Genomic DNA, 27,869 nt, shown 5'->3' on the forward strand with positions numbered 1-27,869 from the left:
GGAGGCCGACGCGATGCAGCCCTGTGTCCTCGGTAGGAAACAGCGCTCTTCTCTGCCCCCATGGGGGCCTCATGTTCACCTATGCTTCCATGACCAAAGAAGACTCTAAACTGTGAGTTTCTTCTGCTCACTCATCTGCCTTTGCCGGGTGCTGTTGTCTCTCACGGGCCTCAGGGAGCATTCCCAGAGGCTTGCTGAGCTGCAGCAACATGAGGAGCAAATGCCGTCCCTTGAACAAAATTAACACAGATGCTTTCTCAGGCCTACCTTAGTATAAATCTTCATATAGGTCAAGACCCAAATTGTCACAGGATGCTGTCTCAGGAAAAAAGAGCTTACTTAAGCTTGGCTAGTTCCTAACAATAAACTACCCTGAATCTGACTGGGGCATTAGAAACATGTAGCTTCCTTTAAGATTTGCTTTCCGTGAGACTTACCCCTGGAGCACTGGACGCTGGGCTGGAGTTTATGCTCCATAGCCTTGCTTCTGCAGTGATGCAGAACTAAAAATGTAGCAGATCTTCCACTTCTCTCCTCCTCCTTCCTCCCTCCGGCTGTGCGTGCTGGGCATGACTGGAGCATAACAGTGTCACTAATAACACACTCCTCTTCCCTGTTATCTTGGGCATACAGGCCCTCTCATGTAGCTGGGGTTATGGATTGGTTTTGCTGCCCTTCTTTCACCCGCAGACTAAAATGAAAAGGGGAGGCTGTTCAGAAGCTCAGCACTGTTTTCACTGCGTGCTCGGGGCTTGGCTTTTCCATGTCATAAAGCACGTTCTTGTTTCTTTGCACAGTATAGCTCTAATATGGCCCAGCGAGTGGGAGAGGATTCAAAAACTGTTTGTCGTGGATCATGTCATCAAAATCACCCGAACACAAGCTGCTGGGGCAGACCCCGAGAGCGCACTTTACACCTCTGAGCCCAGTGAGTGAATCTTTTACTGCTGTCTGTGCTCTGTTGTGTTGCTAATTGGTGCTGACTTCCTGGGAAAAGGCTCTTTTTGGATAAAGGGTCAGATCTAAGGGGATCCGCAGCAGCCGCAGTAAACACTGAGCTTGGCAGATGCCCCTCGTTATGTGAGCTGCTCTGGGTTAGCGGTGAGAGGCGTTGGGCAGGTGCGTATACTCAGTGTCTCCAAGGAGCTGAAGCAATTAAATGCGTTTTCCTTTGTGCCTCCCCAGAACTCTGTCCAGAATGCAGAGAAGGGCTGTTATGCCAACAGCAGCGGGACTTGCGTGAGTACACCCAAGCAACTATCTACATCCATAAAGTGGTGGATAATAAAAAGGTACGGATCTCTCCCTTGGTCCTCACTCCTCCTGGCACCATTTCATTTAACAGAAACTGCACCAACTGAGAACCCAAACAGCTAAATAAACAGCCATCTGAACACAGTGGCGAGGCAGCTATCGCAGCCTGCTGCATCCCTACAAGGTGGGGCCTGCTGGTGGGAATGGCGGTGCAGTGCAGGGCCACTTTCAGTGGGCAGAAAGCAGCTGGCTCTGGTTCGTGGGAGCTATTGCTTTGGCAAAAATGGCAAATGGGAACACTGGATGTAATTGCTCTGAACACTTGGTTTCCTCAAGGCTTCATTTTGCCAGTCCAAATCCTTTTGGTGGTCTTTGTGTTGTCAGGTATTTCTATGTATGCCAGGTCTGATTATTTTAGGCAATGTTGTAACCACCTCTGTCCTCATAATCGTGCTATCAGGCTCTACCTGTTCTCCTCCCCCTCCAGTATTTGTCATTTCCTTTCTTGGTTGCTAAAGTGACGTTTGTTCCTAGATAGAAATAAGCTCTTCAGTCTGCAAGCTGATAAAATAGCAGTGAACACAGATGTGGTTTTAAAGATCCCTTACAAAGTTGTGAATTGTGTCTGCTTTGCTGCTGTCTTAATGGGATCAGTGTGAGGTCCAGAACTGGACTGGAAGTGGCTGTACAGGTATCTGAAAGCTGGTTACAGTAAGTTCCCCTTCTTAGGGCTTGCTTTATGCTTTGAGAGGGAAATCAAAGCTTGTGGGCATGCTCAGGTAAAGATGCTAAGATCCAGCTGATGACAGGAGGCGGCTGAACCCAAGACAGTCACAGCAGCGTAGATCTGATAAAAACATCCCCTGACAGCTTCCAGGATGGGGCGAAGCGCAACGCAGCTATGTCACAGTAGTTCCAATCTGAACTGGTGCTTAAAGGGTTTCAGAGCACTTAGATGCATGAGTAGCTGGTTGCCAGCAGCTTCCCGACGTGCCTTCAACTCCTCCATCCTCTAGTGATTGCACTCAGGCACACAACAGGTCTGCAAAGCTCAGCATGGTCGGATCAACTTAATTCAGGAGCATCAAGGCAAAGGCTTCCTGGCCTTCCTTGTAGAATCAAAGCTGGAGGGAGGCAAAAATCTTCCCTCCACATTTGCAGTGTGAGATCAGTGAGATTTTTTTTTTCCACCCCCAGCCTTATTCTAAATGGAAGAGATGGAGCCTAGAGAACTGCAGGGTGCTGGAGGTTTCTGCCTCAGCTGTAAGATGCAGAGCACAGAGCATGGTGCTGAGCCCCTGCTGCAGGTTTGCAGCCTGCCTGGAGGCCGAATCCCAAGGCTGTATCTTGGCACTAGCGCAGAGGAGGAGTTTTCCTCTTGGTGCTGGACAGGACCACGCTCACACGTAGGGCTGCTGAAAACAGGCAGCTATTCTTTGCCGAGCAGCTGGAGACGGTGAGAGGGGGCGAGAGCTGGCACACGAGATCCCTCATTAGCGGGGCAGCCCCAGCGAGAGGCGAAGCGGTGACGGTGTCCGCAAGCAGCGCGTCAGCTGCGCGGGCACCGGGCTCTCACCAGCAAGTACTGCGAATGGCGGCGCTCAGAGCCGCTGCTTCCTTCCTGCCAGCTTCGCCTCACAAAGTCAGGGAGTGTTTTTCCACCCCCTCGCCGCTGCTCGTCCCTCCTCTGCAGCCCCTGGGTTCCTCCTTGGGCTGACGCTGCAGGAGGGAAGTCACGGCCCTATAAAATCGGTGCAGGGAGGTTGCGGACGGCGCCTTCTCCGAAGGGCGGCACTGCTGGAATCCGGAGGGCTCTGGGGACGCTGTGGTTGGCGCTGGATGCTTGGGAGCTGTGATTGCATCTTTAATTGCAAATACATTGATGGAGAAGTGAGCTCTTAGGCATCCGGGATGGAGAGTGCGCCAGCCTCCTGGGCTCCCTTGCAAACCCCAGCCCCAGCCAAAGTGTAGACGTGTGTACATGCCCAGCGGATCCACGCTTCCTGTGGAGTGACTTATAAATAAAAAGGATGTTCAGTTCTGTATATGTTTGTGTAAATTATTTAGGTTTCATTTACTTACGAACTCCAGACCCATAAATAACGGCGGTGAGTGCCTCTTGTCGGTCTGCTGCAGGGATGGATAAGTATATAATTTACAGATAATATTCCTTTCTCTGTGTTAGGACTTTCGTAATACACTTAGTCGAACAGAGAAGCAGCCAGCTAATGGGAAAGAAATCAGTCCAGGCCCCTGGAGACTTTCCCTTTGCCTGGAGAGGAGGGTAGGTCTTGAGCCGCAGGAAGCAGGATGTCCCCGCAGTGGGGTTTTGATTTTTAGCCAGCACCTGCAATTCAGCAGAGAAGCTTGACAAGCTGCGTGTGTTCTGCTGAGCTGAGTCCCCCATGGTTTGATGCAGCTCGGGGTGGGGGGAAAGTCTGCAGAGCATGTGGAGCAGATCCCTGGGTTTTTCCTGCTCTGCCTTGGCTCATTTGATCAAGGTGGCATCCTAGAAGTCTCCGAAAGCTGTTTGCCATGATGTGACAGTCTGGGTTAGTTACGCAGAATGATTTTTATGACTTCAGGTAATGAAGGACGCTGCTCCAGAGCTGAACGTGAGCAGCTCAGAAGCTGAAGAGGAAAGGGAGGAAAACAAGCCAGAGGGGGAGCAAGACCCAGATTTTAACCAGGTAGAGATCAAAAATACTACAAGGTTCCTCAGTTTTGCACCAACCTCTTGAGTCAGCGTGATGGAACAGTTCTTTTCCTCTGTTTACATCTAGCAGGCGAAAGAGAAAGCAACTGTGTCTTAAATTGTGTTACTGTCATGGTCATACCCCACGTTTTGTCTCACTTTACGTTACCAAGGCCAGTTTTGCGCCCATGCTCTTTGGTTTTAAACCTAGCTGTAGGAGCAGTGCTGGCTTTTCTCTAGCTTCCTTGCCAGTGTGCTTCACGGTCGCAGCATGAAAGCATTCTCCAGCGCTCATTCCCAATCAGTGCTTTGTAAGTTAGATACCTGTGTTAGAGATCTGCCTGCTCCCGAATGTCGGTCACTTGGTGTTCAGGCTACCTTAAATACTCTTACTCCTAATACCAAATCCCTAACAAGGGCTGGCACTGGGAAGCTGTGTCTCCTGGGAGCACTCGCCTTCCCCTGATGTCAATGCACTAGTGTACGTCTTCCTGACACGTCAAGTTCTTCCTTGCTCTCTTTTTGGAGAGGAGGGGTCACTGCTGCGTCAAGTACTGACGGTGACTCGTGCGCTTGGCTGACAGTAAGCACTGTGCTGGTGTTAGGAGCAGGGACGAAGTTTCAAGGCAAGTCCTTCGGTCTTCTCGACCTCTTGGTGACACTTGCATGCGTCATTCACTTTCCAAGGGGCGTTCCAGTGCTTCATGCTTTCCCTCGCATGACTGACCTGCCTGAAATGCAGTCTGGGGGAAGGGGAGGTTGTATTTTCTACAAAGGCCAGAGCCGGGCTGCTGATCTCTGACTTGTTTCCAGACCAATGGTGGTGCGAAGCGCCAGAAGATCTCGCACCAGAACTACATCACTTACCAAAAGCAAGGCATCAGGCGGAGCACCCGACACCGAAAAGTCCGAGGGGAAAAAGCACTGCTTGTTTCTGCTAATCAGACGCTGAAAGAGCTGAAAATACAGGTAAGGCGGTTTTGGTCCAAGGAGTGTTTGTTCATGAATAAGAAAACATGAAATGAATAGTCAAGAGAGTACAGCTGGGAGGAGATGGAGAGGGAAAAGAGGATAAAATCCCAAGTGGCATCAAAAGGCATGTGTTTGTCTTCTAAACGCGGTATTTTTGCGTAGTTCAGCGGGATGTTTTTCCTCTGCACAAAATCAGCATGTCTCATTGTGTTGGCACAGATCATGCATGCATTTTCAGTTGCTCCCTTCGACCAGAATTTGTCGATCGACGGGAAGATACTAAGTGATGACACCGCAACGCTTGGCAGCCTGGGAGTCATCCCCGAGTCTGTCATTTTATTAAAGGTAATGTGAGAGTGAGGTGGCTGCTAAAGGAAGTCAAGTAAAGCAGAGAATTGAACAAAATGTTGTACAGTCAAAGAGAAACACATTATGGTGCGCATGAAAACTGCCATGCCCTGGACGTGCCCACCTGTGGCTGGCCATCAGCTTAATTTAACGAGCTCTTCCTGGAGCTCCTGCCCTTCTTGTGGAAGGAAAAGTCTCTTTTTCTTTAAAGAACATTTCTTAGCTGGCCTGTGCCGCAAAACCGTGCGCACCAGCCCAAAGGACAGCGAAATTACAGCACGAGTTCTCCCCTCTTATTCCCAGCCCATGCCAGAAGGTGTTCTGGCAACAGTTCCCCGTTCCTCTCCAGAGCAGGACTGACCTGTACGGCTGATAACACTGCTAACGTCCAGCGAGGTGCTCGTTAACCCCCCGTCTCTTCTGTTTTCCAGGCTGATGAACCAATTGCAGATTACGCAGCGATGGACGACGTTATGCAAGGTGAGGGGGACCCCCGGGCGCTGCTGGGGAAGGCGAGGGATTTGGGGAAGCTGAACGCTGCTGCGCTTCTGGCAGGAATGGTGGTGGCCACGTAGGGCTGTGTCGGCTTTGGGTTGAAACAGTAGAAACGTGAGAGGAAAATAGAGATGTTGAAGCTTTCCTGTAACTGTCAACTGAAGGTACAGCTGAGCGCTGCAGTATGCTGCTGATCAGACAAAAGATCCTTTTAGAAATGACTGTCAGGAGACTTCTAACGTGATGCCTCTTTCTTTCCATCCCCAGTTTGTATGCCTGAAGAAGGATTTAAAGGTGAGAGTCTTTTTTTTTCCTTTTTTTTTCTCCCCCTTTTCATTTTAAGCCCACGCAAAGTTCAGCTCCACCTCGCAAGCTTCGTAATCTTTCGGTGGTTGTCTTCTTGCTCCTCAGGGACTGGTTTACTTGGACACTGATGGTTTTATAAGCGCTGGCAGCAAAGGAGCGACCAGAAGGGAAGAGGATTTTGACATGGTAGGGCATTAAAAGACAAGGTGGATACAGGACAGAACTCTTGACTCTTCCAGAAGGCAGAAACACATTCTGAAATGACTGCCCCCAAAATGCCTTATGTCAAAGCAGATTGCACTGAAGGACATCCCGACTTCAAAAGAACGTTCCCAATTTTATATTTAATAAAGCAACAGTAAGGTTGGAAAGATTAGCAGCAGTAACAGCGTTATCATGTTTACAGGCAGACGTTTCTAGCAAGGGAGACGGTGGCATTCTCGTATGTTCCCTGATGCAGATCCCATACCACCCTCGTCTGTCCAAAAAGGAGTTGTAATTCAGTAGATCAAAAACATCTCGATCTGTTCTCCAGTAACTCTTTAGGCATAACCTGCTTACAGATAATCCTGTCTTTGATCCACTATTACTCTTTCAGTACAGCATGGAAGTAAAGAAATTGTTAATTGTGAGGAATGTCTAGCTCTTTCAAAACTTCATATATTTACCCAAAGTGTAAGCTGTGGTCTGCCTACGAAAGCCTTCCATCAGCGACTCGGAGCCTGGGGGTGCAGAGGGGACGGGGAGCTGCCCCCCCGCTGTCCCCGCGGGGCTTCCCTTGCTCAGCCACTCGCCTTCTGCAGTTTCACTTCCAAACATGATGGTCTTTAATAATCACATGGTCTTTCTCTGTGAACTGTGTTTTTAGAAACGTGGGATATTTTAACGACTTTTGATAACATCTTTCTCCAGTACGTTACTGCCAAGAGCGCTCTGCCGATCACTGGGGGAGCTTCGAATCTAGAGCACCTGAGCCGGAGCTGGCGAAGGGGCTGCGCGTGGGTGGTGTGTTTCCCATGTGGAGAGGTTTTCCCTCTGTTCTCCTCGTTTTCAGGAATGCACTAATGATTTTTTTTTTTTTTACATCTCCTGTAGCTCCCAGAAAGGATCTCTCCCTCTCCTGATTGCGTATTCATAGCAGGAAATAGTGTACCACTTCCAGACTTAAAAAAAAAAAAAAAAAAAAAAAAAAAAAAGGGCACTGTCAAGGTATCTCCATAATAAAGTTAGACATTTCCTGTTCTCAGAGTTTTAACTTGTTTCCGCAACCCCAGGTCGTGCACTGGCGCTTTATGCAGAGGGATGCAGAGGGCCGGGTTGCGGCGGTGGCAGCTTTAGTTTTTAAAGGACTGGAGGAGCTTTGCAGGCGGATGGCGGGGTTTGGGCTTTGGGGAGCGGTGCGAGAGTGTGTCCCTTCCCAGCAACCGTGGTAGCCCGTTCTTTTATAAATGTACCTTTTATCTGAAGAATTAACAGCTGCCCTGTGCCAAGCGCTAGGTCTCCATGCTGCATCCTCCTCCCTGTCCCTTCGTCCCCAGCAGCAGAGGGGCTGGACGGTGAGTTGGCAAAGCAGCTGGCTCTGGGACTGCAGAGCTGCCCCGGAGTGATTTTTTTGGTGTAAGTTGGGGCTGGACCCGCATGGGATTGCGGCGCAGCGAAGCGGTGTGATCTTTCCCAAGGTAAAGACGTCAGCAAGAATTCAGCGCGCCCTCAGTCACGCTTGTCAATGCCCAAAACGGCTCCACTCTGGAAACGGGCAGGAGGTTTTAATTCTTCCCAGACTGAAGCACTCGCTTGTGTACATACTCCTTGGAAATTCCATATTTTTTTCAACCTGCTGTTAATTTTTTTTTTTTTTTTTATGTTATGAGAGTCTCTTCCTTGAGCTTATAATGTTGCAAAATTAAGTCTCTAAACTCGACTGGAAGCAGCGAGCTGGGCGGTAGCGGTGCTCCCAGTGGCGATGTACAGCCGTACCTCAGCATCGCGGTTTCTTAGGGCCAGGTGGGGGGGGACGCAGGTACAAGATGTGATCGAAGGCGCATTTACTGTTTTGTCTGTATTTGCAAACATATTGGACTAAAGTTGTCATTTGAGCTGTGGAAGCCTTATTAAAGCGCATACACGTGTCTCTCCGTTCATGTTTTAATGCCGCAGCCAGGGCTGGGGGCTGTCTCCTGGCCCTGCACCCCCCAGACAGGGGTGCAGATGCTCTGAGCTCGAGATACGCACGAAGAAGCACGAGCAGGACTGCGCTGGCGTGGGAATGGTGCAAGCGTTGGCAAAGGGGCGCCTTTTCCCCGAGCGAAGCCTCGATGGCTCCCAGCGCCTTGGCCGTGCCCTGTGGCGCTTGGCAGCGGTCCCTCGGCGGAAGCGGCGACGGCTGGCGCTGCCTCGTGCTGCAGCACAGAGGTGTTTCTGTCGGGGAGCCAGCACCCGTGCAGCTGTGGGGCCGAGCGCTTCGGTGTCCCCATCCCCGTGCCGGCGGGTCACGTCCGCCTCGTCCCCACGCTGGCACAGGGCCCCAGGAGCGCTCCCCGGGGCCGCGGCTCGGTGCCAGCCTGTGGCTCCTGGCACCCGGCGGCGGGGAGCCCGTGCCAGCCATTCCTCGAGCATCCCGAGTCACCGTGCACGTCCCACGGCCCCGATGGGGAGGTGGGTGCTGGGGGGGGGGGGGGGCAGCCCTGGCCCTGGAGGGGTCCTGGGGGGCTCAGCTGGGGGCTGGTGGGGAAGGTCTGGGGCGTGTGGGTGGGGGATGGATGGATGGATGGATGGACGGACGGACGGATGGATGGATGGACGGATGGATGGGTGGACGGATGGATGGATGGAGCTTCTCTGGGTACCGGGGATGGGTGGGAGGGTGGATGAGGGGGGAGAGCTCTGGGTGCCAGGGATGGACAGGCGGATGGACAGATGGACGGGCAGACGGACGGATGAGGGTACGCGGGGTGCTCAGGGCTGGGTTTGTGGCGGTACGCTGGGTACCAGGGATGGATGCAGGGGGCCCCACCGGTACGTCGCTGGGGAGGATGGGGGGATGCTGGTGATGGATGGGGGGCACCTGGGTACCGGTGAGGGGCAGCAGGAAGGAGAGGGCTCCCCGGGGACCGGGGGGGGGGAAGCTTTAGGAGCTTCCCCGGTCCGCAGGGTGGAGCGAGGGCACCGGTGATGGGTGCAGGGGGAAGCTGGGGGGGACCCGGGTGCCAGGGATGCAGGAGGGGGGGGTGGGCCGGTGCTGGCAGTGGTAATGGAGGGGGGTCGGGGGGGGATGGAGGATCCCCGGCCTGGGGGTGCTGCCCTGCCCGGTTCCCGGTGCCGGTTGCCGGTGCCAGATCCCGGTTGCCGGTGCCAGATCCCAGTTCGCAGCGCCGGTTCCTGGAGCTGCCGCCGGCTCCGGTGCCGTTATCTCGGTTCCCGGTGCCGGGGTCGGGTCCCGGTGGCGGTGCCGGTCCCGGTGCCGGTTCCGGTGCCGGTTCCCGGTGCCGGCCGCCCCCGGTGCGGGCCCGCCCCGCCCCGCCGCACGTGACGCGGCGCGGCGGCAGCGAGCAGCGGGGCCCCGCTCCGCTCCGCTCCGGTACCGGCTCCGCTCCGCTCCGGTACCGACCCCGGCCCCGGCTCCGCTCCGGTACCGGCCCCGCCGCCCCCCCGGTAAGTGCCGCGCCGCGGGGCCCCGCCGCCGGGGTCCCTCCGGGTCCCCCCCCCCGCCATGCCGGGGTCTCCCCCCCGGTGCTGCGCCGGCCTCGGGGACACCGGGGGGAGGCTGGGGGGGGGGAGCCGGGGCGGGCCCGTGCGCCCGTGACCTTCAGCCGGTACCGGCAGCGGGGGGGGATGCTCCGGGCCTGGGCGGAGGGACCCCGGCGGGCGGGCAGGCCCGGAGGGGGGCCGGGGGGTGGCATCAGTCCCCGTGTGCCCCCCACCCCCCCCCATAATGTACCCCCCGAATTGCCCCCTCCCCGCCCTGCCCCCCACGTCCACCCCACAACCTGCCCCCTCCCCAGATCTGCCCCCCCCGCACCCCGGGCATCTGCCCCCCCCCCCCCCCAACCTTTCCGGGCCCATTCCGGCCCCGCAAGCTGCGCCCCCCCCATCCGTGTCCCTGCAATCTGCCCCCCGCCTTGCCCCCCACCGCGGGGCTGCCCCCCCTCGGGTACCGGCGGGGGGGGGGACACGAGGACGGCGCGGGGGGTGGGGGGCGCGCTTGCACGGGGACAAGGCGGGTGTGCACGAGGGGGCCGTTTGCACCAAGGTGGTGCTGGCACGCGGGCCGTGGTTGCACGGGGACGGGTCACATTGCTGCGTCTGCACCGGGGTCGCGTCTGCACCGGGGTGGCGTCTGCACGCGGGGCCGTTCCTACGGGGCCCGGTGGCCTTCTGCCCCGGTGGCGTTCTGCCCCGGGCCCCGTTCTGCCCCGGGCCGCTCCTGCACGCCGCCCGTGTCGCGCTGTCGCCGTCCCCGCGGCGCCCGGCGCTGTCCGTGGTGCTGCCCCGCGCCGCGCCGCCGCCCGCCCGCAGAGGGCGCCCTTAGGGGAGGGGGGCACTGGGGGGGGGGGGGGGGGGGTTACGGTTCGGGGGGGGGGGGTCCCAGCGGCCGGGCACCCCCCCATGTCCCCAGCCGGCACCGGCCGCTCCCGTCCCTCCGGCTCCCCGCAGCCAGCGCTTGGCTTGCTGCCGTCAGTAGGCTTCAGGGGTAACGCCGCCAGCCGAGCGGGCAGGGGCTGCGGCGGGGGGCTCTGGGGGGGGCGAGGCGGTGCCCCCCCGGGCTCCTGGCCAGCCCTCCCCGCTGCAGCACCCCTCCCTCGCCCACCCTCCCCCTGGGTCCCCGCGGTGGAGGCAGCTCCCGGCCTCCCACCCCCCGGCTCCTCTCCCCCAGGAAGCGCCATGGGCCCCCCCGGACCCCCCCGGGCCACCTAGACGTGTCCCCAGTGGGCGCCGCCACCCCCTCGGCCACCCCACCCCGAGGTAAGGCCCCGCAGGTGCTCCCCTGCTGTGACGGGGGAGACACGGGGGGGGCACCCAAGGGTGCCCATCCCCACCCCCGGGAAGGGGTGTGGGGCACCCACGGCCCCTGCCTCCCGCAGGGCAGCAGGATGGCCCAGCAGCGCCACGCCGCGCCCCCCCCGCTCAAGGTAGGCATCGCTGGGGTGGGTGCCCAAGCAGCACCCATGGGTGCCAGCATGCCCCTCACCCCCCCTCCCCCTTGTCTTGCAGACAGAAGAGGATTACATCCCCTACCCCAGCGTGCACGAGGTAGCGTGGCTGTCCCCACCCCACCCCAGGGAGGGTGCCAGGGGTGGGTGAGCTGCCTGGGGGGGGGGACATGGGGGGTGGGGGGGGCTGGGGCAGCCACCTCAGCTGTGGGTGCAGGTGCTGGGCCGGGAGGGGCCGTTCCCCCTCATCCTGCTGCCGCAATTCGGGGGCTACTGGATCGAGGGCACCAACCACCAGCTGAGCGGGGCACCCGAGCCCCCCCCGACCCCAGCACCCGGCACCCGGGCCAGGCTGGAGGGCAACCACACGGCCAAGATCTACCGCAAGCACTTCCTGGGCAAGGTGAGCACCCAAGGGTGCTGGTGGGAAGGGTGCTGGGGGTGTGTGTGGGGTCCCCCATGGGTGTGCATGGGCACGGAGGCCTCATAACCATGGGTGCGTGTGGGTAGAGATGCCCATGGACATGGGTGTCCGTGGTGCTCACGGACGGGGTTCTCCGTGGGTATGGGTGTGCACGGGGATGGGGAGCCCGTAAGGATGAGTGCCCGTGTGTAGGGGTGCTGAGGAACGTGGGTGCCCCGTGCGTTGGGTGTTCTGAGGTGTGGGTGCCCCATGGCATGGGTGCTCATGGGCGGGGGTGTCTGTGGGCTTGGGGGCCCTGGAAGGAGGGGTGCCCACGGGCATGGGGAGCCTACGAGGGTCTGTGGGATGGGGGGCCCTGAGCATGGGTGCTTCAGGCATGGGTGCCCCATGGGCACGGGTGCTCATGGGCACGGGGACGGCTGGAGATGGGTGTCCCGTTGTGTGTGTGCCCATGGGTATGAGTGTCCCATGGGTGGGGGTGCCCCATAGGTGTGGGTGTTCATGAGGATGGGTGCCCGGCGGGCATGGGTGCTCCTTGGGTGCCCTGTAGGAACGGGTGTCTCCAGGCAGAGGTACCCATGGGTACGGGCGACCCATGGGCATGGACGCTTGGATGTGTGGGTGCCCCCTGGGTACCGCCGGACACGGGTGCCCCACGGTGTGGGACGCGAGCGCCCCTTGGTGCCTTCATGGGTGCTCGGCCCCTCCTCGCAGGAGCACTTCAACTACTACTCCCTGGACCCGGCGCTGGGCCACCTCGTCTTCTCCCTCAAGTATGACGAGCAGGAGCACCTCCACCTGCTGCTGCGGTGAGCTGGGTGCTGGGGGGCCCATGGGTGCTGGCTGGGGGGTGGGCCACCACCCTGACCCCCCCCACCTCACCCCGCAGCACCCGCACCCGCACCCTGCACGATGTGGTGCCCATCTCCTGCCTGGCCGAGTTCCCCAACGTGGTGCAGATGGCCAAGGTGGGTGCACCTCCCCCCCCAATCCTCCAGCAGCACCCATGGGTGCCCCCCCCAGCCAGGGGCACCCGCCGCACCGCCCCTCCCTCCCACAGCTGGTGTGCGAGGACGTCAACGTGGATCGCTTCTACCCCGTGCTCTACCCCAAGGTGAGCGGGGTGCATGGGTGGGGGGGAGCACCCATGGGTGGGGGCACCTCGGGGTGCCCCGCACCCAACCAGCACCTCCTGGCCCCGCAGGCGTCCCGCCTCATCCTTGCCTTCGACGAGCACGTGCTCAGCAACCACTTCAAATTCGGCGTCATCTACCAAAAGCTGGGGCAGGTAGGGGGTTGGGGGGGGGGGGGAAGGGGGGACCAGGGGAGCCTGGGGGGTGGGTGGGAGGGGGAGTGCCGGGGGGGGGGGGGGGGCACCCACGGCTGCCCCACCGCAGACGTCCGAGGAGGAGCTCTTCGGCACCACGGAGGAGAGCCCGGCCTTCGCCGAGTTCCTTGACGTCCTGGGCCAGCGGGTGCAGCTGCGCGACTTCAAGGGGTGCGTGATGGGGGTGCTGGGGGCGGGCACCCCCGTGTCCCCGTCCCTGTTGCCCTTCGTCCCCCCAGCCCTCAGCATCTCCCCCCCCGCCCCGTGCAGGTTTCGGGGCGGGCTGGACGTGACACACGGGCAGACGGGCAGCGAGTCGGTGTACTGCCACTTCCGCGACAAGGAGATCATGTTCCACGTCTCCACCAAGCTGCCCTACACCGAGGGTGATACCCAGCAGGTGGGGCACCCGTGGGTGCTGGGGGGGCAGTGGTGATATCTCAGGGGGCACCCATGGGTGCTGGAGGGGAATGCAGGGTGCAGGGGCTCCTGGGATGTTTGCGAGTGATGCAGGTGCCTGTGGGGATGGGCAAGGGCTGGCGGGGCACCTGTGGGTGCTGGGGGGATGTTTCTGGGGTGCAGGCTGACTCTGGGTGTTTGGGGGTGTCTGTGGGGTGCACAGGCTCCTAGGGCACCCCTGAGTACTGGGGAGCATCTGGGAGGCACAAGAGCTGGTGGTGCACCCCTGGGTGCTTGTGGGGTTTCTATGGGGTGCAGGGGCTCCTGGAGCACCCCTGGGTGCTTGTGAGGCATCTGTGGGGTGCATCCACTCCAAGGGGACCTTCGGATGCTGGGAAGTCATCTTTGGGGTGCAGGAGCTGCCAGGGCACCCGTAGGTGTTTTGGGGGTGTTCATTGGGTGCGAGGGTTTCTGGGGCATCCCTAAGCACTGGGGAAGCATCCAGGGGGCACAGGGGCCGGCGGGGCACCCCTGTGGTCTTTTGGGGTGTCCCTGGGGGCGCAGGGGGTGGCAGCGCCCAACCTCTGCCCACACCCCCGCCGTGTCCCCGTGTCCCCACAGCTGCAGCGGAAGCGCCACATTGGCAACGACATCGTGGCCATCGTCTTCCAGGACGAGAACACCCCCTTCGTGCCCGACATGATCGCCTCCAACTTCCTGCACGCCTTCGTGGTGGTGCAGCTGGAGCAGGGCGGCCCCCAGGGCACCCTCTACAAGGTCTCGGTCACCGCCCGCGACGACGTGCCCTTCTTCGGCCCGCCGCTGCCCGACCCCGCCATCTTCAGGAAGGTGAGCACCCACGGGTGCTGCTCCGGGGTGGGTGGGGGGATCCCACGGCCGGCACCCACGCAGGGCCGCCCCCCGCCCCGGCAGGGCCCCGAGTTCCAGGAGTTCCTGCTCACCAAGCTGATCAACGCCGAGTACGCCTGCTACAAGGCGGAGAAGTTCGCCAAGCTGGAGGTGGGCGCTGGGGGGGGGGGGCTAAATGGGGGTGCTGTGTGCATGGGTGCCGGGGGTGCTGGCCCAGCAGCAGGACCATGCCTGTGGATGCTGCGCATGGGGGTGCTGTGCATGGGGTGCTGCATGCACCGGGGGCTGCGCATGGGGTTATGGGGTGGGGGTGCTGAGCGTGGGGGTGCTGCATGCATGGGGTGCTGTGCATGGGGTGCTGCGCATGGGGTGCTGCATGCACCGGGGGCTGTGCATGGGGTTATTGGGGTGGGGGTGCTGAGCGTGGGGGTGCTGCATGGATGGGGTGCTGTGCATGGGGTGCTGAGCATGGGGGTGCTGCATGCACCGGGGGCTGCGCATGGGGTTATGGGGTGGGGGTGCTGAGTGTGGGGGGTGCTGCCTGCATGGGGTGCTGTGCATGGGGTGCTGAGCATGGGGGTGCTGCATGCACCGGGGGCTGCGCATGGGGCTGCAGCAGTGCTGTGCGTGTGGGTGCCGTGCATGGGGTTGTTTCACATGGGGGGGGGGGGGGGGGGGGGGCCGGCGGATGCTGGTGAGCCCACCGCATCCGGGTGCCGCGCGTGGGGCACCCGTGGGTGCGGGGGGGGGGGGGGGGGGGGGCACCCAAGGAAGCCTGCGGGTGGGTGCGCAGGAGCGGACGCGGGCGGCGCTGCTGGAGACGCTGCACGAGGAGCTGCAGGGCCGCAGCCAGGCCATGCTGGGGCTGGGCCCCGACGACGAGCGCCCCGACAACGGCTCCGCCGCCCCCGGCTTCTTCGAGTCCTTCAAGGTGGGGGCGGCAGCACCGGGGGGGGGGGGGGGGGGGGGAGCACCGGGGGGGGGGGGGGCAGCGGGCACTGCGGGTCTCGGCCCGCCACGGCCCCCCCCCCCCCCGCTGCCCCCCCCCCCCCCCCCCCCCGGCCGCCCCCGCCCCCCCGACGGCGCCCCGGGGTCCGGCTGCGCGATGGCCCCGCCCCCTCCCGCTGGCCCCGCCCCCACAGCGGCAGCCGCCCTCGCTCCACGCGCGTGGCCCCGCCCCCTTTTCCCCAAGCCCCGCCCCCAATCAGGCCACGCCCACGCCCGGTGCTGCAGCGTAAGCCCCGCCCCCTGCCCGCCGCCCGCCTGGCCACGCCCCCCAGGTAGCCCCGCCCCTCCCGGTAGCCCCGCCCCTCCCGGTAGCCCCGCCCCTCCCGGTAGCCCCGCCCCTCCCGGCGCCCCGTGACGCGGTGCCGCCCGCAGTCGCTGCTGGTGCCCGGGAGCCGCCGGGGACGCCGCGGCAGCGCCATCGGGCTGGGCTCGGTGGAAGAGGTGGGTGCCCGGCACCGGGACCACCGGGACCCCCCCCCCCCCGCCCCGGGACCCGCCCCCGCCGCTGACCGCGCTCCCGCAGGCGCTGCTGGTGCCCGGGAAGAGCCCGTCCCGGCGGCGGCCCGGCCCGCTCGGCTCCCGCCGCTCCAGCGCCATCGGCATCGAGAGCATCCAGGAGGCGCCGCCCGGCAGGTGCGCGCCGGGAGCGGGCGCGGGGCTGCCCCCGGCCCCGGTGCCCCCCTCACCGCCCGCCGCTGTCCCGCAGGGACGGCCCCGCCGCCAGCACCGACGGCGCCGGCTCCGCGCACAGCTCCCCCGAGAGCCGCCGGCACCCGGACAGGTCCCGTGCGGGGCGCCGGGAGAGGGGACACGGGGACACGGGGGCACGGGACGTGGGGACACGGGGACACGGGGACATGGAAATATGGGGACACGGGGATGTGGGGACACGGGACATGGGGACACGGGGGCACGGGGATGTGGGGACAGGGATGTGGGGACATACGGACATGTGGATGTGGGGACACAGGGACATGGGGACATGGAAATATGGGGACATGGGGGCACGGGGATATGGGGACACTGGGGCACAGGAGATGGGGACACAGGGATGTTGGGACACGGGGATGTGGGGACATTGGGACACAGGGACATGGGGATGTGGGGACACGGGGATGTGGGGATACTGGGACATGGGGACACAGGTGCATGGAGACGTTGGGACATGGGGATGTGGGGACATGGGGACACGGGGATACAGGGACATGGCAACACAAGAACATGGGGACACGGGGACACGGGGACGTGGGGTCATGGGGACACGGGGACATGGGGACACAGGGACGTGGGACATGGGGATATGGGGACCTACAGACATGGGGATGTGTGGACATGGGGACACGGGGACATGGGGATGTGGGATAGGGAGATGGGGGGACACGGGGACACGGGGACACGGGAACACAGTGCCATGGAGATGTTGGGACATGGGGACAGAAGGACACGGGGATGTAGGGACATGGGGACGTGGAGACAGAGGGACACGGAGACATGGGGACACGGCGACGTGGGAACATGGAGACACGGGGTTATGGGGACATGGGAACACAGGGTCACACCAGCAGCCGGTGGCACAGGGGTGAGGCAGCACGGGGACAAGATGGCACGGGGACGGGGTGGCACTGGGACGGGGTGGCACTGGGACGGGGCCCCTCTGGCAGCTGGTGGCACAGGGACTGGATGTCACGGGGACAGGGTGGCACGGGGACAAGGTCGGGGATGCGGTGGGGTGGGGACAGCGTGGCGCTTGGGTGGCCTGGGGATGGGGCAGGACAGGGCTGGGTGGCATGGGGACAGGGCGGTGCGGTGACAATGTGGGGACGGGGTGGCAAGGGGATGGGGCAGCTCGGGGACGGGGCGACAGAGGGATGGGGTGGCACAGGGATGGGGTGGCACAGGGATGGGGTGGCACAGGGGCAGGGTGGCCCGGGGACGGGGTGGCCCGGGGACGGGGTGACAGGGGGCCAGGTGTGTCCCTTGGCAGGGCGGAGAGGCCGGAGCCTCCGCGGGACTTCTCCCGCTCGTCCTCCAGCGCCAGCAGCTTCGGCAGCGTGGCCGAGGAGCCGGACGAGCACCCCGAGGCCGAGCCGGGCAGGGTACGGGGGGGCCGGGGGGAGCCGGAAGGGGGGGGGTTGGTGGGTGCTGGGTGCTTGGGGGGGGGGGGGGGGGGGGGGGGCAGCACCCCCGTCACCCACCCTGCGCCCGCAGGACAGCCGCTCGCCCTCGGGGACCCCCCGCCAGCGCGACGCCTTCACCGACCCCCCCTGGCCGGAGGAGCCCCTCAGCACCCCCCCAGGTAGCCCAGCCCCGGGGCGTTGGGGGGGGGGGGGGGGGAGAGGGGGCACCCATGGGTGCTCACAGCCCCCCCCCACCCCACCCCGGTTCCCCGCAGGCAGCACCCGCCGCCCCGCCGAGCCCCCCTGCCCCGAGATCAAAATCCAGCTGGAGCGGCCCCCCCCGACCCCGGTGAGGCTGTGCCCCCCCCCCCCCTTTTTACCCCCCCCCGGCGCACCCCGATGCGGGCGCCCCCCCTGATGTTCCTCGCGCAGGGCTCGTAGCCGTGCCCACCCCCCCCAAATCCTGGGGGGCCACCGCCGGAGGAGGGTCCCCGCCGTGCCCCCCCCTGCCGTGCCGCCCGCCGCTTCGCCCCCCCCCCCCCCGCCCCCGTCGCTCGTGTGCCAGGAGCCGAAGCCATCGTCCCCGGTGCGGGATCGGGGCCCCCCCCCCCCGTTGGGTGCCCCCCCCCCACTTCCAGACAATCTCTGTCACCCCAAATGCCTCTTTTGGGGGTGATGAGCGCTGGGATGGGCCACCAAGGCCCCCCCCCCCCCACCACCTGGTGTGAACGCACAAAGCAACGTGGGACCCCCCCCCCCCCCCAAAATGCAGAGTGGGGTCAGACACAGCATCGCCCCCCCCGTGTCCCCCCCCCCCCCCCCAAAAAAAAAAAGTGGGGGCTCAAATCTGGGGCAAAACCGAGCTGGGGCCGCACGGCTCCGTGTCGCTGCGAGCCCCCCACCTCCACCTCGCCCCCCCCCCATTTTATTTAAGGAAAAAAGCTCCAGAACGGGACGGACACTGGGGGGGGGGGGGAGTGGGGGGGGGGGGGGGGGCCTTTTTTTTTTTTTCAAAACCCATGTGTTTGTGTTTCCTGTGATCAATGTATAAAATAAAGGTCTATTTATCGCTACGGCCGATGCTCCGGGGGGGGGGGGCTCGGGGGCTGATGCTCCGCATGGCGGCGCCATCCCAAGGTTCAAAAAAGAAAGCAACAAACACCCAAAAAACCCCAAATGCTCCCATTTTTGGGTCCCCACCGCAGCCCTCCTCCTGCAGGAGCGGGGCCAGGGGTCGGGTGGGGGCAGCCAGGGCCCAGCTGAGATTTTTTTTTTTTGGGCCAGCCGCACAAAAAATTGGGGGATTGTTTTCCAAAAACTCCCCCCAAAATTTGGGGATTTTTTTCCCCACGCCCACTGCCTGCCTCCCACTCCCCTCCCCATCGCGCTTTTGCGCCTACAAACCCCACCTTCGCCTCGCTGCTGCCCCCCCAAACCCCAAATCTTTTTTTTTTTTTTTCCATTTTTTTTTGCTGTTTTTTCTTTTTTGTGTGTTTTTTTTCCACCTCCAGCCCCTGCGGCGGGGCCTTGGCAGAGGCAGAGCTTTGGCCCTGGCCCCGGTGCCGGCGGTTCTTGGCCGGGGCCCTCGAACCCCCAAAACCGCGCGGACCCCAGGGCCGGTTAAACATAGCGCGGCGCCCGCCCGCTGCTGGGAAACCCCAGCGCCAGGGGTGGCCACGGCTTGGGGGGTGGGGGGGGGGAACCTCGGCCAAACCTCGTGCCGAAGCGACGCCAACCCCTTGCCAAGTTGGGGTGTCCCCCTTTGTCCCCCCCCCCAGCCGATGCTGCTCGGGTCACCGCCTTTGCCCGCTCCAAAGTTTGCTGCCGGGTTAATAGGAAAACGAAGCGGAGGTTTATTTAAAAGGTCGGGGGGGGGGGGGGGGGGGGCTGGTAAATAAATAAAGAGGCTGGCAAGAGGCTCGTGGCGCCCGCCGTGGTTTTGGGGGGCTGGGGGTGCCCATCCTGGGGTGCTCGGGGGGGGGGGGGGGTTCAGCTCCACAACCCACTCGGGGGCTGCATCTGCACGGCGCCGCTTGCTGCAAAGCCCCGCTCGGGCGTGCAAGGGCCACGCGCGCGGTTTGCACGTGCACGGTTGCACATCTGAGCGAGCAGCTGCACGGGCACGGTGCTGCTCGTGCAGCCAGGGCACCACCTGCATGTGCACGGTGCCATCTGCGCGCGGACACCGTTTGCACGCCTAGGGCGGAATTTGCATGCACAAGGCTGCATTTGCGCATACAAGGCTCCATTTGCACATGTAGGGTGGCATTTGCACGTGCAAGGCTGCATTTGCACATGCAAGGCTCCACTTGCACGTGCACGGCCCCCTTTGCTCACCCAGGGCAGCAGCTGCACCGGTCAGATGTGCACACTCAGAGCCCCCCCTTGCACACGCAGGACACTATTTGCATGCCCGGAGCCGCTCTCTGGGGTCTCCCCCTACTTCTCAACCCCCCCGACTTCTCAACAGCCGCCCCCCAAAGTGCACCCTGAGCCCCCCCCCCTTGCCGCCCCCTCCCCACGCGGCCCCCTCCCCAGTTACCAGAGGCTATCGAGGGACGAGCAGCACCGGGTGCTGCCCCCTAAATCCACGTCGGCTCCGCTCTCCGTGCAGTGCTGAGCCCCCAAACTGCTGAGAAGCCCCCGGGCAGCAAATGGCCTTAAATCAAAGGATTTTTCAGGCCAAAAAGAGAGGGAAAAAAAAAAAAAAAGCCACAAAAGAGGCAAAACGAGGCAGGGAGCGCCCAGTGAGTTGCCGCTTCCCCACTCGCGAGTGCTTTCCAGTTGCCCACTCAGTCGTGCGATGAGTTGGGTGCCGGGGTCGGTCTCAGCCGTGCTGGCACCGCGCGTTTCGGGGCCGACCCCGCTGCCTCTCCCCCCTCCTGCTTCAGGAGGGCTCCGGCCGCAGCGCCGAGCCCGAATCCCACGGCGGGCTCAGGGCCGGGCGCGCAGCAGCGCTAATGACAGGGAGGAACGGTGTATTTACAGGGGCAGAGCCCAGCACGCGGTGGCCGCCGAAACCGCGGGCGGCTGCTTTTGCTCCGCTGAGTCTTTCTTTTTTGCCTTTTCCCGGGCGCCGCTACCCCAGAAAAAAAAAGGGGGGGGGGGGGGGGAGAGGAGGGAGGATTAAAAAAAAAAAAATCCCCCCCATCGATGTTTTGCAAGAGATGCTCTAGCAGAGGAGGAGGAGGAGGAGGAGGAGGGTGAGGAAGGGCAGGAGGAGGGGGCTGGCGGCGGCGGCGCACCCGGCGGCGTTGCAGTGGGCTCGGTTGGGGCCGATGCAGGCGGCGTACGCCATGGCGTGGGGGATGTAGTTCTGCTCGTGCACCCCGTGCAGGAGGTGGGCCATGGGGCCGTGGGCGAAGACGGCCACGTCCTCGCCGCCGTGGGTCTCCTGGCGCAGCGGCACGGCCGACTGTGCCTGGTAGTTGGCGTGCGCTGGGCAGGGGTAAATAAATAAACAAAATAATAACAACAAGTTAAAAAGCAGCAACAGTTTGAACCGCCGCCGCCGTTTCTGGTTGTTTTGCCCCCGGTGCCCGTACCGAAATCCACGGCCGAGACGTTTTCGCGCTCGCCCCCCACGATTTTGTAGCCGGGGCCGTTGCCATAGAGGATGGAGGTGAAGGGCTTGCGGTCCACGTCGCTCTGCATCGGCGCCAGACCTGGCAGCGGCGGCACCGTCAGCACCGCGGGGACGTCCCCGGGGTGTCCCCATGCCGGGGCTGGGGGCGGGGGGGGAGGTGTCTCACCAAAAATGGGGTTCCCGCGGGGGGTGTAGCCGCCAAAGGTGAAGACGTGCGAGTGGTCGGCGGTGACGACGCTGAGCGTGTCCTGGGGCGAGGTGAGGCGGACGGCCAGCCCGATGGCGCGGTCCAGCTCCACCGCCTCGTGCAGCGCCTGCTTCGCCTTGCCCTCGTGGTGCCCGTGGTCGATGCGGCCGCCTGCGCCCGGCCCGGCCCCGCTCAGCACCCCTGTGCACCCACTGCCCTCCTTGGTCCCCCCTTGCACCCCCAGCTTCCTCTTTATTCTTTTTCACATCCCCCATCCCATCTCTTCCCCCCTTTGCCTCCCTTTTGCAGCCCCCCCCAGCCTCCTTTCTCCCTTTACACCCCCACTTTGCATCCCCCACCGCCTTCCTTTCCCCATTTCTGCACCTCCCCCTTGTGCTCCCTCACCCCCCTTTTTGCACCCCCATTGCTCTCCCTTTCGCCCCTTGCACCCCCATTGCCCTCCTTATTTCTTTATTCCCTGCTTTGCATCCTCCTCACCCTCCTCATTCCCCTTTGGACCCCTGCTTTGCCCCCCCCCCCCCCCCTTTACCCCCCACCTTCAACCAGCAGGAAAAAGCCCCGGGGGTTTTTCTGGAGCATCCTGATGGCCACGGCCACCATCTCGGTGAGGGACGGGTCCGTCTCGTTGTTCCTGTCCAGCTCGTACATCATGTCGCCGGGCTCGAAGAGACCTGTGGACAGCGATGCTGGGGGGGGGAGGGACGCCCTTTCCCAACCCCGGGCCGGGCGCTTTTTGTGCTGGCTCAGGCGTTTTGCCCAGCGCCGGATCCCCTTCCCCGGGCTGGCGATTAGATAGGAGCTGAGGGATGCTCCCGGCCCTTCCTTCCTCCCACCCGGCCGAATCCTGCATCCCCAAGGGGCTGGAAAATTGCATGGAGGAAGGGGGGACAAAAAATGCATGCCCGGGGGGGGGCGGAAATCCCATCCCTGAGGGGTCCCCACTGCATCCCTGGGGGTCCCACCACATCCTTGGGGTGCTGGGGGCCTGGGGGCACCCCGGGACTCACCCAGGAGGAAGTCGACGCGGCTGAGGTTGAGCGCCAGCAGGTCCCGCCGGTGCCACACGTACTTGGCGACCTGTGGGGGGGGGACAGGGCCCCGCGGCTCGTCACCTCCCAGGGGGGACCAGCCTCCGTCCCCAGCCCCGCAGCCGCCTTTCACCCCCTCCCCAAAATATTTCCCGTTGAGGAGCAGCAGCAGCGGCTCTGCGGGTTTGGGGGGGGAGGGAAACCCCAGCGCGGCCCCCACGTCCCCGTCACCTTCCCCGGGGGCTTGGTGTCGTGCCACGCCTGCACCAGGTCCCGGTGGTCCAGGCGGGTGCCCCGGTGCTTCTCCTCCTGCGGGTACTCCACGTCGCTGGCGTTTTTGGGGAACATGTATTTCCGCCCGCCGCCCAGGATCACCTGCGGGGAAAAACCCGCTGCCGGGCTTAGAAACGCAACTACAGTCTCTTTTTTTAAATTATTTTTTTCCCCTACAAAATAAAAAAAAAAAAAAAAGGGAAGGGAGGCAAACCCCGAGGAGATGGAGCTGGGCTGGCGGGAGGCTGCTGGAGCATGATGTCCAGGAAAACCCTGGCGGTGCGCAAAGCCAGGAGAAAACACCCGAGGAATTTCACCTCGCTAGAAATAACTCCGAATCTCTTACTATTAATTACACTGAGGACAGAAATAACCATTTCCAGCAGCAGCTTTGGCTTTTTTTTTTTCCCTCCGCGCCGGGGGCGGCGGGCAGGGATGCTCCCTGCCGGGGTCCCCGCGTGAACCCGCCGGGACGGAGCCCCATCCCGCGGCTCCAGCTGTTTGCTTTGGAGCCCGAGTTATTTGGCTTCCGTTATTTATAACTAGGCAGAGATTTTTTTTTTTTTTATTCTCCCCCCCCACCCCCCGCCCCGCAGAAGGTGAATTATAAAGCAGCAAAACAACAACACCAAAATTATTAAGGGAAGAAGAGGGAGAAAGGGAAAAAAAAAAATCTCTTCCCCACTATATAATTATTTCCAGCCTGGGACAGAGTTAAAATTATATTAAAGGGAAAAAAAACAGAAGAAGAGGCTATTAAACAGCTAAATAACAGGCTTAGATGTTTTGCTTTGGGGCTATTTTGAAGTACAGAAGCGTATTTATTTACAGGGCTGAATTTCTGTGCAAATCCACAATGAGGGGCAGAACTGAGGGGAAAATGCAGCTTTTTGGGCACGGGAAGCATGAGAAAGGGGTTTGTGTCTCAGCGTGAGATCGGGATGTCTGCTGCGGTGCTGGCACCCTGCGCCCATGGGTGCAGCTGGGTTCTGCGGGCTGGGGGAAGCTGGGGTCGGACGCTGGGGCCCAGCCCCACATCTGCTGGGGGTCCTGCCTTTGTGCTCCTCAGTGGTCCCAACCCAACAGCTACTGGGGATGCTGGCCCCGTATCTTCCTGGGGGTCCTGACTCTGCACCCATTGGTGGTCCTGGCCCCGTATCCACCCGCAGTCCTGGCCCTGGACCTTTTGGTGGTCCCAGCCCAGCACCTGCCAGCTCCCAGCCCACCACCCATGGGTGGCCCCAGCCGCTCATCCCCTGGAGCCCCAGCCCTGTGCCCATCGGTGGTCCCAGCCCGGCGTCTACTGGGGATCCTGGCTCCTCGCCCACCTCCCGAGGGTCCCAGCCCTGCGCCCAGCGGTGGTGCTGGGCCCACACCTCTTCGCTCGGGGTGGCCCCAGCCCCGTGCCCACCTCGATGTCGGGGATGTTCTCCACCAGCTGCCGCGCGATGTCCTTGCAGCCGCCCTCCAGCGCGTCCGGGGGCATCTCTCCGTCCGAGTACCAGTCACGGTTGGCAGAGTGGGCATAAGCGGCGCTGGGCGTCGCGTGGGTGACCCGCGTGGTGGTGACGATGCCCACCGCCTTGCCTGCGCCACGAGTTCACGGGGCGATGGTGGGAACGGCCCCAAAACCCAGCGTTCCTGCCCCATCCCCCTGCCCACCGGCCGCTCACCTTCATCCTTGGCCCAGCGGAGGATGGAGGTCACCTCCTGGCCCTTGGTGGTGTTGCAGCGGTCGCGGGTGACGCCGGCGCTGACGCCCACTGTCCCCTCGTTGGCTTTGACGCCGCAGAGGTAGGCGGTGGCCGTGCCCGCGCTGTCGGGCACCTGAGCGTTGGTGTTGTAGGTCTGGGGGGGGGGGGGGCAGGGAATAAAGTGACCCTTTGTCGTTATCATCATCCTCACCATCATCATCCTCACCACTGCCCCATCCTGGGGCTTCCCTCCTGCATTGCTTGGCCGCGTCCTGCCCGAGCGCCCCCTCCTTTGCCCCTCCCAGCCCTTGATGTGTGTGTGCCATCCCCTCGCTGTGTTTTGATGGTTTCAGCCCTTTTTCAGCCCATTTTTAGGCAGGGAGAGAAAAGCCAGCAACTTTTGCACCCTCACAAGCATCCCCTGCAGAGATGGGGTGAAAGGAGGCAACCGGGACTTGCAATTTAATAAAAAAAGCCTTTTCTTCAGCAAAATAGCCCCAGGAGAAGGGAGGGGGGGGTCCCGGCTTCCCACGGCCGGGCAGCCTCGTCCTGCCCCCCCGTTCCCACGGGGCCGAGCCCTGGCACGGCGGCCGGGCGTGGGGCGTGAGCCAGCTCCGCTCGCCCGCCCGTGACCTAATTTCGGCTCCGGTCGATGACGGCCGCCTGCCCGCGACCTTGCGGCGTGCGGCCCCCATCCCGCGGGAGCCAGGGCCCGGCCCCGGGGGCTCACCTTGGCCAAGGCAACGTAGGGGAACTTGTCCATCTCCAGCAGGCTCTCCTCGCCCTTGCGGTTCTGCAGCTGCCCCTTGAGGATGCGGGCGGCCGTGACGGTGGAGACGCCCATGCCTGCGGGGTGGGCGCCCCGTCACCGCCCCGCCAACCACGGGCCAGGCGCCAAATGGCGGCGTGCGCCCAGTGCCCCGCAGCGCCCGCTGTATTGCAGCACCCGGTGTAGTGCAGTGCCCAAATTATTGCAGCGCCCGACGCATCACAGCAGCCGGTTCGTTGAGGCACCCGGTTCATCACAGCACCCAGTTCATCGAGGGACCCAATTTGTCACGGCACCCAGTTCACTGCAGCACCCAGTTTATTGCAGCACCCAACCTATCACAACACCCAGTTCATCGCAGCACCCAAATCATTGCAGCACACAACTTATTGCAGCACCCAGTGCACTGCAGCACCCAATGCATTGTGGCACCCAGTTTACCATGGCACCCAACGCATCACAGCACCCAACACATCGCAATGCCCTGCTTGTTGCACCACCCCCTTTGTTGCGCCCCCTTTGTTGCACTGCCCCATCCTTGCAGCCCCCCGTTGCCCCCCGCCGCACCCCGTAGCCCCCCACTGGGGGGTCCCCCTCTCACCATCGCCCAGGAAGAGGATGAGGTTTTTGGCCACGTTCTGGTTGAGGCGCTGGAGCCGCAGGGCGTCGCGCAGCGTCTCCTGTGCCTGCTGCCGCCAGTACTCGGGGTCCTTCTCCTTCTCTGCCAGGGGGCAGGGAGACCAACGGGGCTCAGCGGCACCCTAACGCACCCACTGCCGGGGCACAGCCCCCCCAAACCCCACCTACCGGGGACCAGCGATGCCGAGCAGAGCTGGGCCAGGAGGGTGAGGAGGAAAGCCTTCATCGTGCCCTTCGACGCTTGTCTTCCTTGCACCAGCAGCAGGGGCTGGGTGGGAGAAAGCTGCGGGGGCTCAGCACCCTCCCCTCCCCGTGCCTCAGTTTCCCTGCTCTGCCCACGCAGACCTTCGCCCCCGGGCTCAGCCAAGCGAGGACGGAGGGGACTGTCCCCTCCCTGCACGGTCACGGCTGTGCCCCCACCGGGACGTGTCAGCCCCCTCCTGCAGGACGTCACCTCGCTGGCACCAACCGGGTTGGGGGACGGTGGCACGCCCCCCCCCCCTCGCTCCCACCACCGGTGCCCCATTGCTGCATGTCCACGTCCCCAGCCCCACTGCACGTGGTGTGCTCGAGGCATGCCGTGGTCCCCTCCACACGGCTGTGTCCCCATCGCGTGTCCCTGTCCCCGTTGCGTGGCTGCGTCCCCCATCACATCTGTGTTCCCATTGCACACCGGGGTCCCCGTCTTGAGTCTGTGTCCCCATGGCATGTCCCTGTCCCCATCACACCTCCCTGTCCCATTACATGTGTCCGTTCCTACTGCACATTGGGACCCCACCGTATGTCCCTGTCCCCACCGTGTCTGTGTCCCCCTTTGCATGTGTGTCCCCACCGCACGCCCACGTCCCCCGCTGCATGCCATGTCCCCACCTCATGTCCCCAGCACGTGCCCGTGTCCCCTTGCATGCCTGCATCCCAGGGCACATCTTTTTCCCCATTGCGTGTCCCCACTGCACATCCGCATCCCAACCGCGTACCCGTGTCCCCGCTGCCCCTCCACGTCCCCATTGCACACCCGTGTCCCCATTGCACACCCGTGTCCCCACTGCCCCTCCACATCCCCATTGCACACCCGTGTCCCCATTGCACGCCTGTGTCCCCATTGCACACCCGTGTCCCCATTGCACGCCCATGTCCCCATTGCACGCCCATGTCCCCATTGCAAGTCTGTCCCCACCACATGCCCGCGTCCCCACCGTATCCCTGCGTCCCCCCCCGGTGCCCCCGCGCCCCCTCCGCACGCCCGTGTCCCCAGCCCGTATCCGCGTCCCTGTTGCGCCCCCGTGTCCCCACCGCGCCCCCGTGTCCCCGCCACACGCCCCCGGCCCCCCGGCCCTGCCCGGGGTCTCTCCCGGTGGCCGCGGGGGTCCCTTACCGCCAGCCCGGGGACGGCCCCGCACAAACTTGGGCGCTGTCGCCCGTGTCCCTCCCGGCCGGCGGAGCGGAGGCGGGCGGGGGACAGCGAGCCCTTAAATCCCCCCCGGCCCCGGCCTTCGCCTCCTCCTCCTCCTCCCCTTCCTCCACCCTCCACCCGCTGCCAGCACGGGGAAAGGGGGGGGGGGAGACGCGTGGAGGGGGGGGGGAGGCAGCAAACTGGGCTTACTGGTGCCCTCTGCCGGGTTTTACTGGGAGGACTGGGAGGACTGGGGGGACTCGGGGGGGACAAGCGCCGCTGGGGGTGCTGAGCCCCTTGTGCGCGGGGGGGCGTTGGGGGATACAGGGGTGCGGGGGGGGGCAGATGTGTCCTGGGGGGTGCCTAATTTCCCCCCCCCCCCAAAAACCAGCCAGCGAGGGCGGACGTGTTGCAACAGTTTGGGGTGCCCCCCCCCCCCCCAGCTGTGGAGTCTCTGGTGTCTGCTTTGGGGTTGTGCTCGGCTCCCCCTCCCCTCGCCCCCCTCCCCTTTTGAGCAGCCCCCCCCCAGCTGCCCCGCTCTGTCCCCGCTCACCCATGCAGACCCTCTCCCGTTTTGGGGTCGGGGTGAGGGACTCGGGGCCCGCTCTCACCTCCGTGCCCCCACCGGCCGCCTGCACCCCCGCGGGGTTTTGCGGTAGGTCCTACAATAAACAGGAGGCTGTTTGCAGCCCGACACGTCCCGGCTCGTGGCTCCTCGTGCAAACGGCGCACGAGGACGGCGTGCCAAGGCCTGGCCACGCGCCCCGGCGTGCCGGGACACGGCTCAGGGTCGAGGCCCGGGGCCCTGCTTTCGGCCTCGGGAGGCTGCCGGCCTCCCCGGCCTCAGTTTCCCTCTGGTGGGGACGGAGGCGGCCACGTCTTGGGGGGACCCGTGGGTGGCCGTGGAGCTCTCG

General features: G+C 63.1%; 3 protein-coding genes across 7 annotated transcripts in view; 2 read left to right on the top strand and 1 right to left on the bottom strand.

Annotated features, from left to right (window-relative positions):
• The window catches only part of USP48 (ubiquitin specific peptidase 48), a 32,550-nt gene extending 24,351 nt beyond the window's left edge, over window positions 1-8,199 (top strand). For 2 of the 4 annotated variants that reach the window (XM_066982001.1, XM_066982002.1), the window contains exons 19-27: window positions 2-112; window positions 798-928; window positions 1,186-1,292; window positions 3,840-3,944; window positions 4,763-4,918; window positions 5,141-5,266; window positions 5,701-5,749; window positions 6,032-6,058; window positions 6,176-8,199. In XM_066982001.1, coding sequence (XP_066838102.1) covers window positions 2-112; window positions 798-928; window positions 1,186-1,292; window positions 3,840-3,944; window positions 4,763-4,918; window positions 5,141-5,266; window positions 5,701-5,749; window positions 6,032-6,058; window positions 6,176-6,198 — 835 coding nt within the window. In that variant the 3' untranslated portion in view covers window positions 6,199-8,199. Of the gene's footprint in view, window position 1; window positions 113-797; window positions 929-1,185; window positions 1,293-3,839; window positions 3,945-4,762; window positions 4,919-5,140; window positions 5,267-5,700; window positions 5,750-6,031; window positions 6,059-6,175 lie in introns of those variants that run through there. The other 2 variants (XM_066982003.1, XR_010826323.1) reach the window with 2 other exon arrangements.
• Window positions 8,200-9,588: 1,389 nt separating this feature from the next.
• On the top strand, window positions 9,589-17,912 carry RAP1GAP (RAP1 GTPase activating protein). The gene is made up of 21 exons (XM_066982251.1): window positions 9,589-9,721; window positions 10,944-11,032; window positions 11,152-11,199; window positions 11,282-11,320; window positions 11,438-11,623; window positions 12,359-12,453; window positions 12,534-12,612; window positions 12,705-12,758; window positions 12,849-12,932; window positions 13,042-13,142; window positions 13,242-13,371; window positions 13,992-14,219; window positions 14,304-14,390; window positions 15,034-15,171; window positions 15,621-15,689; window positions 15,772-15,881; window positions 15,955-16,029; window positions 17,233-17,344; window positions 17,457-17,544; window positions 17,641-17,714; window positions 17,798-17,912. Exons 3-21 carry the CDS (start codon window positions 11,161-11,163, stop codon window positions 17,804-17,806), a joined length of 1,797 nt encoding a protein of 598 aa, XP_066838352.1. The 5' UTR covers window positions 9,589-9,721; window positions 10,944-11,032; window positions 11,152-11,160; the 3' UTR covers window positions 17,807-17,912.
• Window positions 17,913-19,873: 1,961 nt separating this feature from the next.
• ALPL (alkaline phosphatase, biomineralization associated) lies at window positions 19,874-27,095 on the bottom strand. Of its 2 annotated transcripts, none has more exons than XM_066982249.1 (12): window positions 26,938-27,095; window positions 25,731-25,845; window positions 25,525-25,644; window positions 24,885-25,000; window positions 24,134-24,308; window positions 23,872-24,047; window positions 22,419-22,562; window positions 22,167-22,236; window positions 21,696-21,830; window positions 21,118-21,309; window positions 20,911-21,030; window positions 19,874-20,803 (listed from the first exon to the last, which is right to left on the bottom strand). In XM_066982249.1, exons 2-12 carry the CDS (start codon window positions 25,786-25,788, stop codon window positions 20,538-20,540), a joined length of 1,572 nt encoding a protein of 523 aa, XP_066838350.1. In that variant the 5' UTR covers window positions 25,789-25,845; window positions 26,938-27,095; the 3' UTR covers window positions 19,874-20,537. The 2 variants fall into 2 exon arrangements, with proteins under 2 accessions (XP_066838350.1, XP_066838351.1); XM_066982250.1 differs by having other exon boundaries at window positions 25,731-25,830; window positions 26,938-27,094.
• Window positions 27,096-27,869: the final 774 nt, after the last annotated feature.

This window comes from Anser cygnoides, chromosome 23 (assembly GCF_040182565.1).
Source record: "Anser cygnoides isolate HZ-2024a breed goose chromosome 23, Taihu_goose_T2T_genome, whole genome shotgun sequence".
Classification (NCBI taxonomy): Eukaryota; Metazoa; Chordata; class Aves; order Anseriformes; family Anatidae; genus Anser; species Anser cygnoides.

What these genes read in the sequence shown, in the direction of transcription:
- RAP1GAP (XM_066982251.1), top strand. Translation starts at nt 11,161, where the DNA reads ATGGCCCAGCAGCGCCACGCCGCGCCCCCCCCGCTCAAG. An exon ending in GCAAGCACTTCCTGGGCAAG is followed by an intron (nt 11,624 to 12,358) that starts GTGAGCACCCAA and finishes CCCTCCTCGCAG; the next exon opens with GAGCACTTCAACTACTACTC. An exon ending in GGCTGGGCTCGGTGGAAGAG is followed by an intron (nt 15,690 to 15,771) that starts GTGGGTGCCCGG and finishes GCGCTCCCGCAG; the next exon opens with GCGCTGCTGGTGCCCGGGAA.
- ALPL (XM_066982249.1), bottom strand. Translation starts at nt 25,788, where the DNA reads ATGAAGGCTTTCCTCCTCACCCTCCTGGCCCAGCTCTGCTCGGCATCG. An exon ending in CCGCGTCGACTTCCTCCTGG is followed by an intron (nt 21,831 to 22,166) that starts GTGAGTCCCGGG and finishes CGCTGTCCACAG; the next exon opens with GTCTCTTCGAGCCCGGCGAC. An exon ending in CTTTTTCCTGCTGGTTGAAG is followed by an intron (nt 21,310 to 21,695) that starts GTGGGGGGTAAA and finishes GGCCGGGCGCAG; the next exon opens with GCGGCCGCATCGACCACGGG.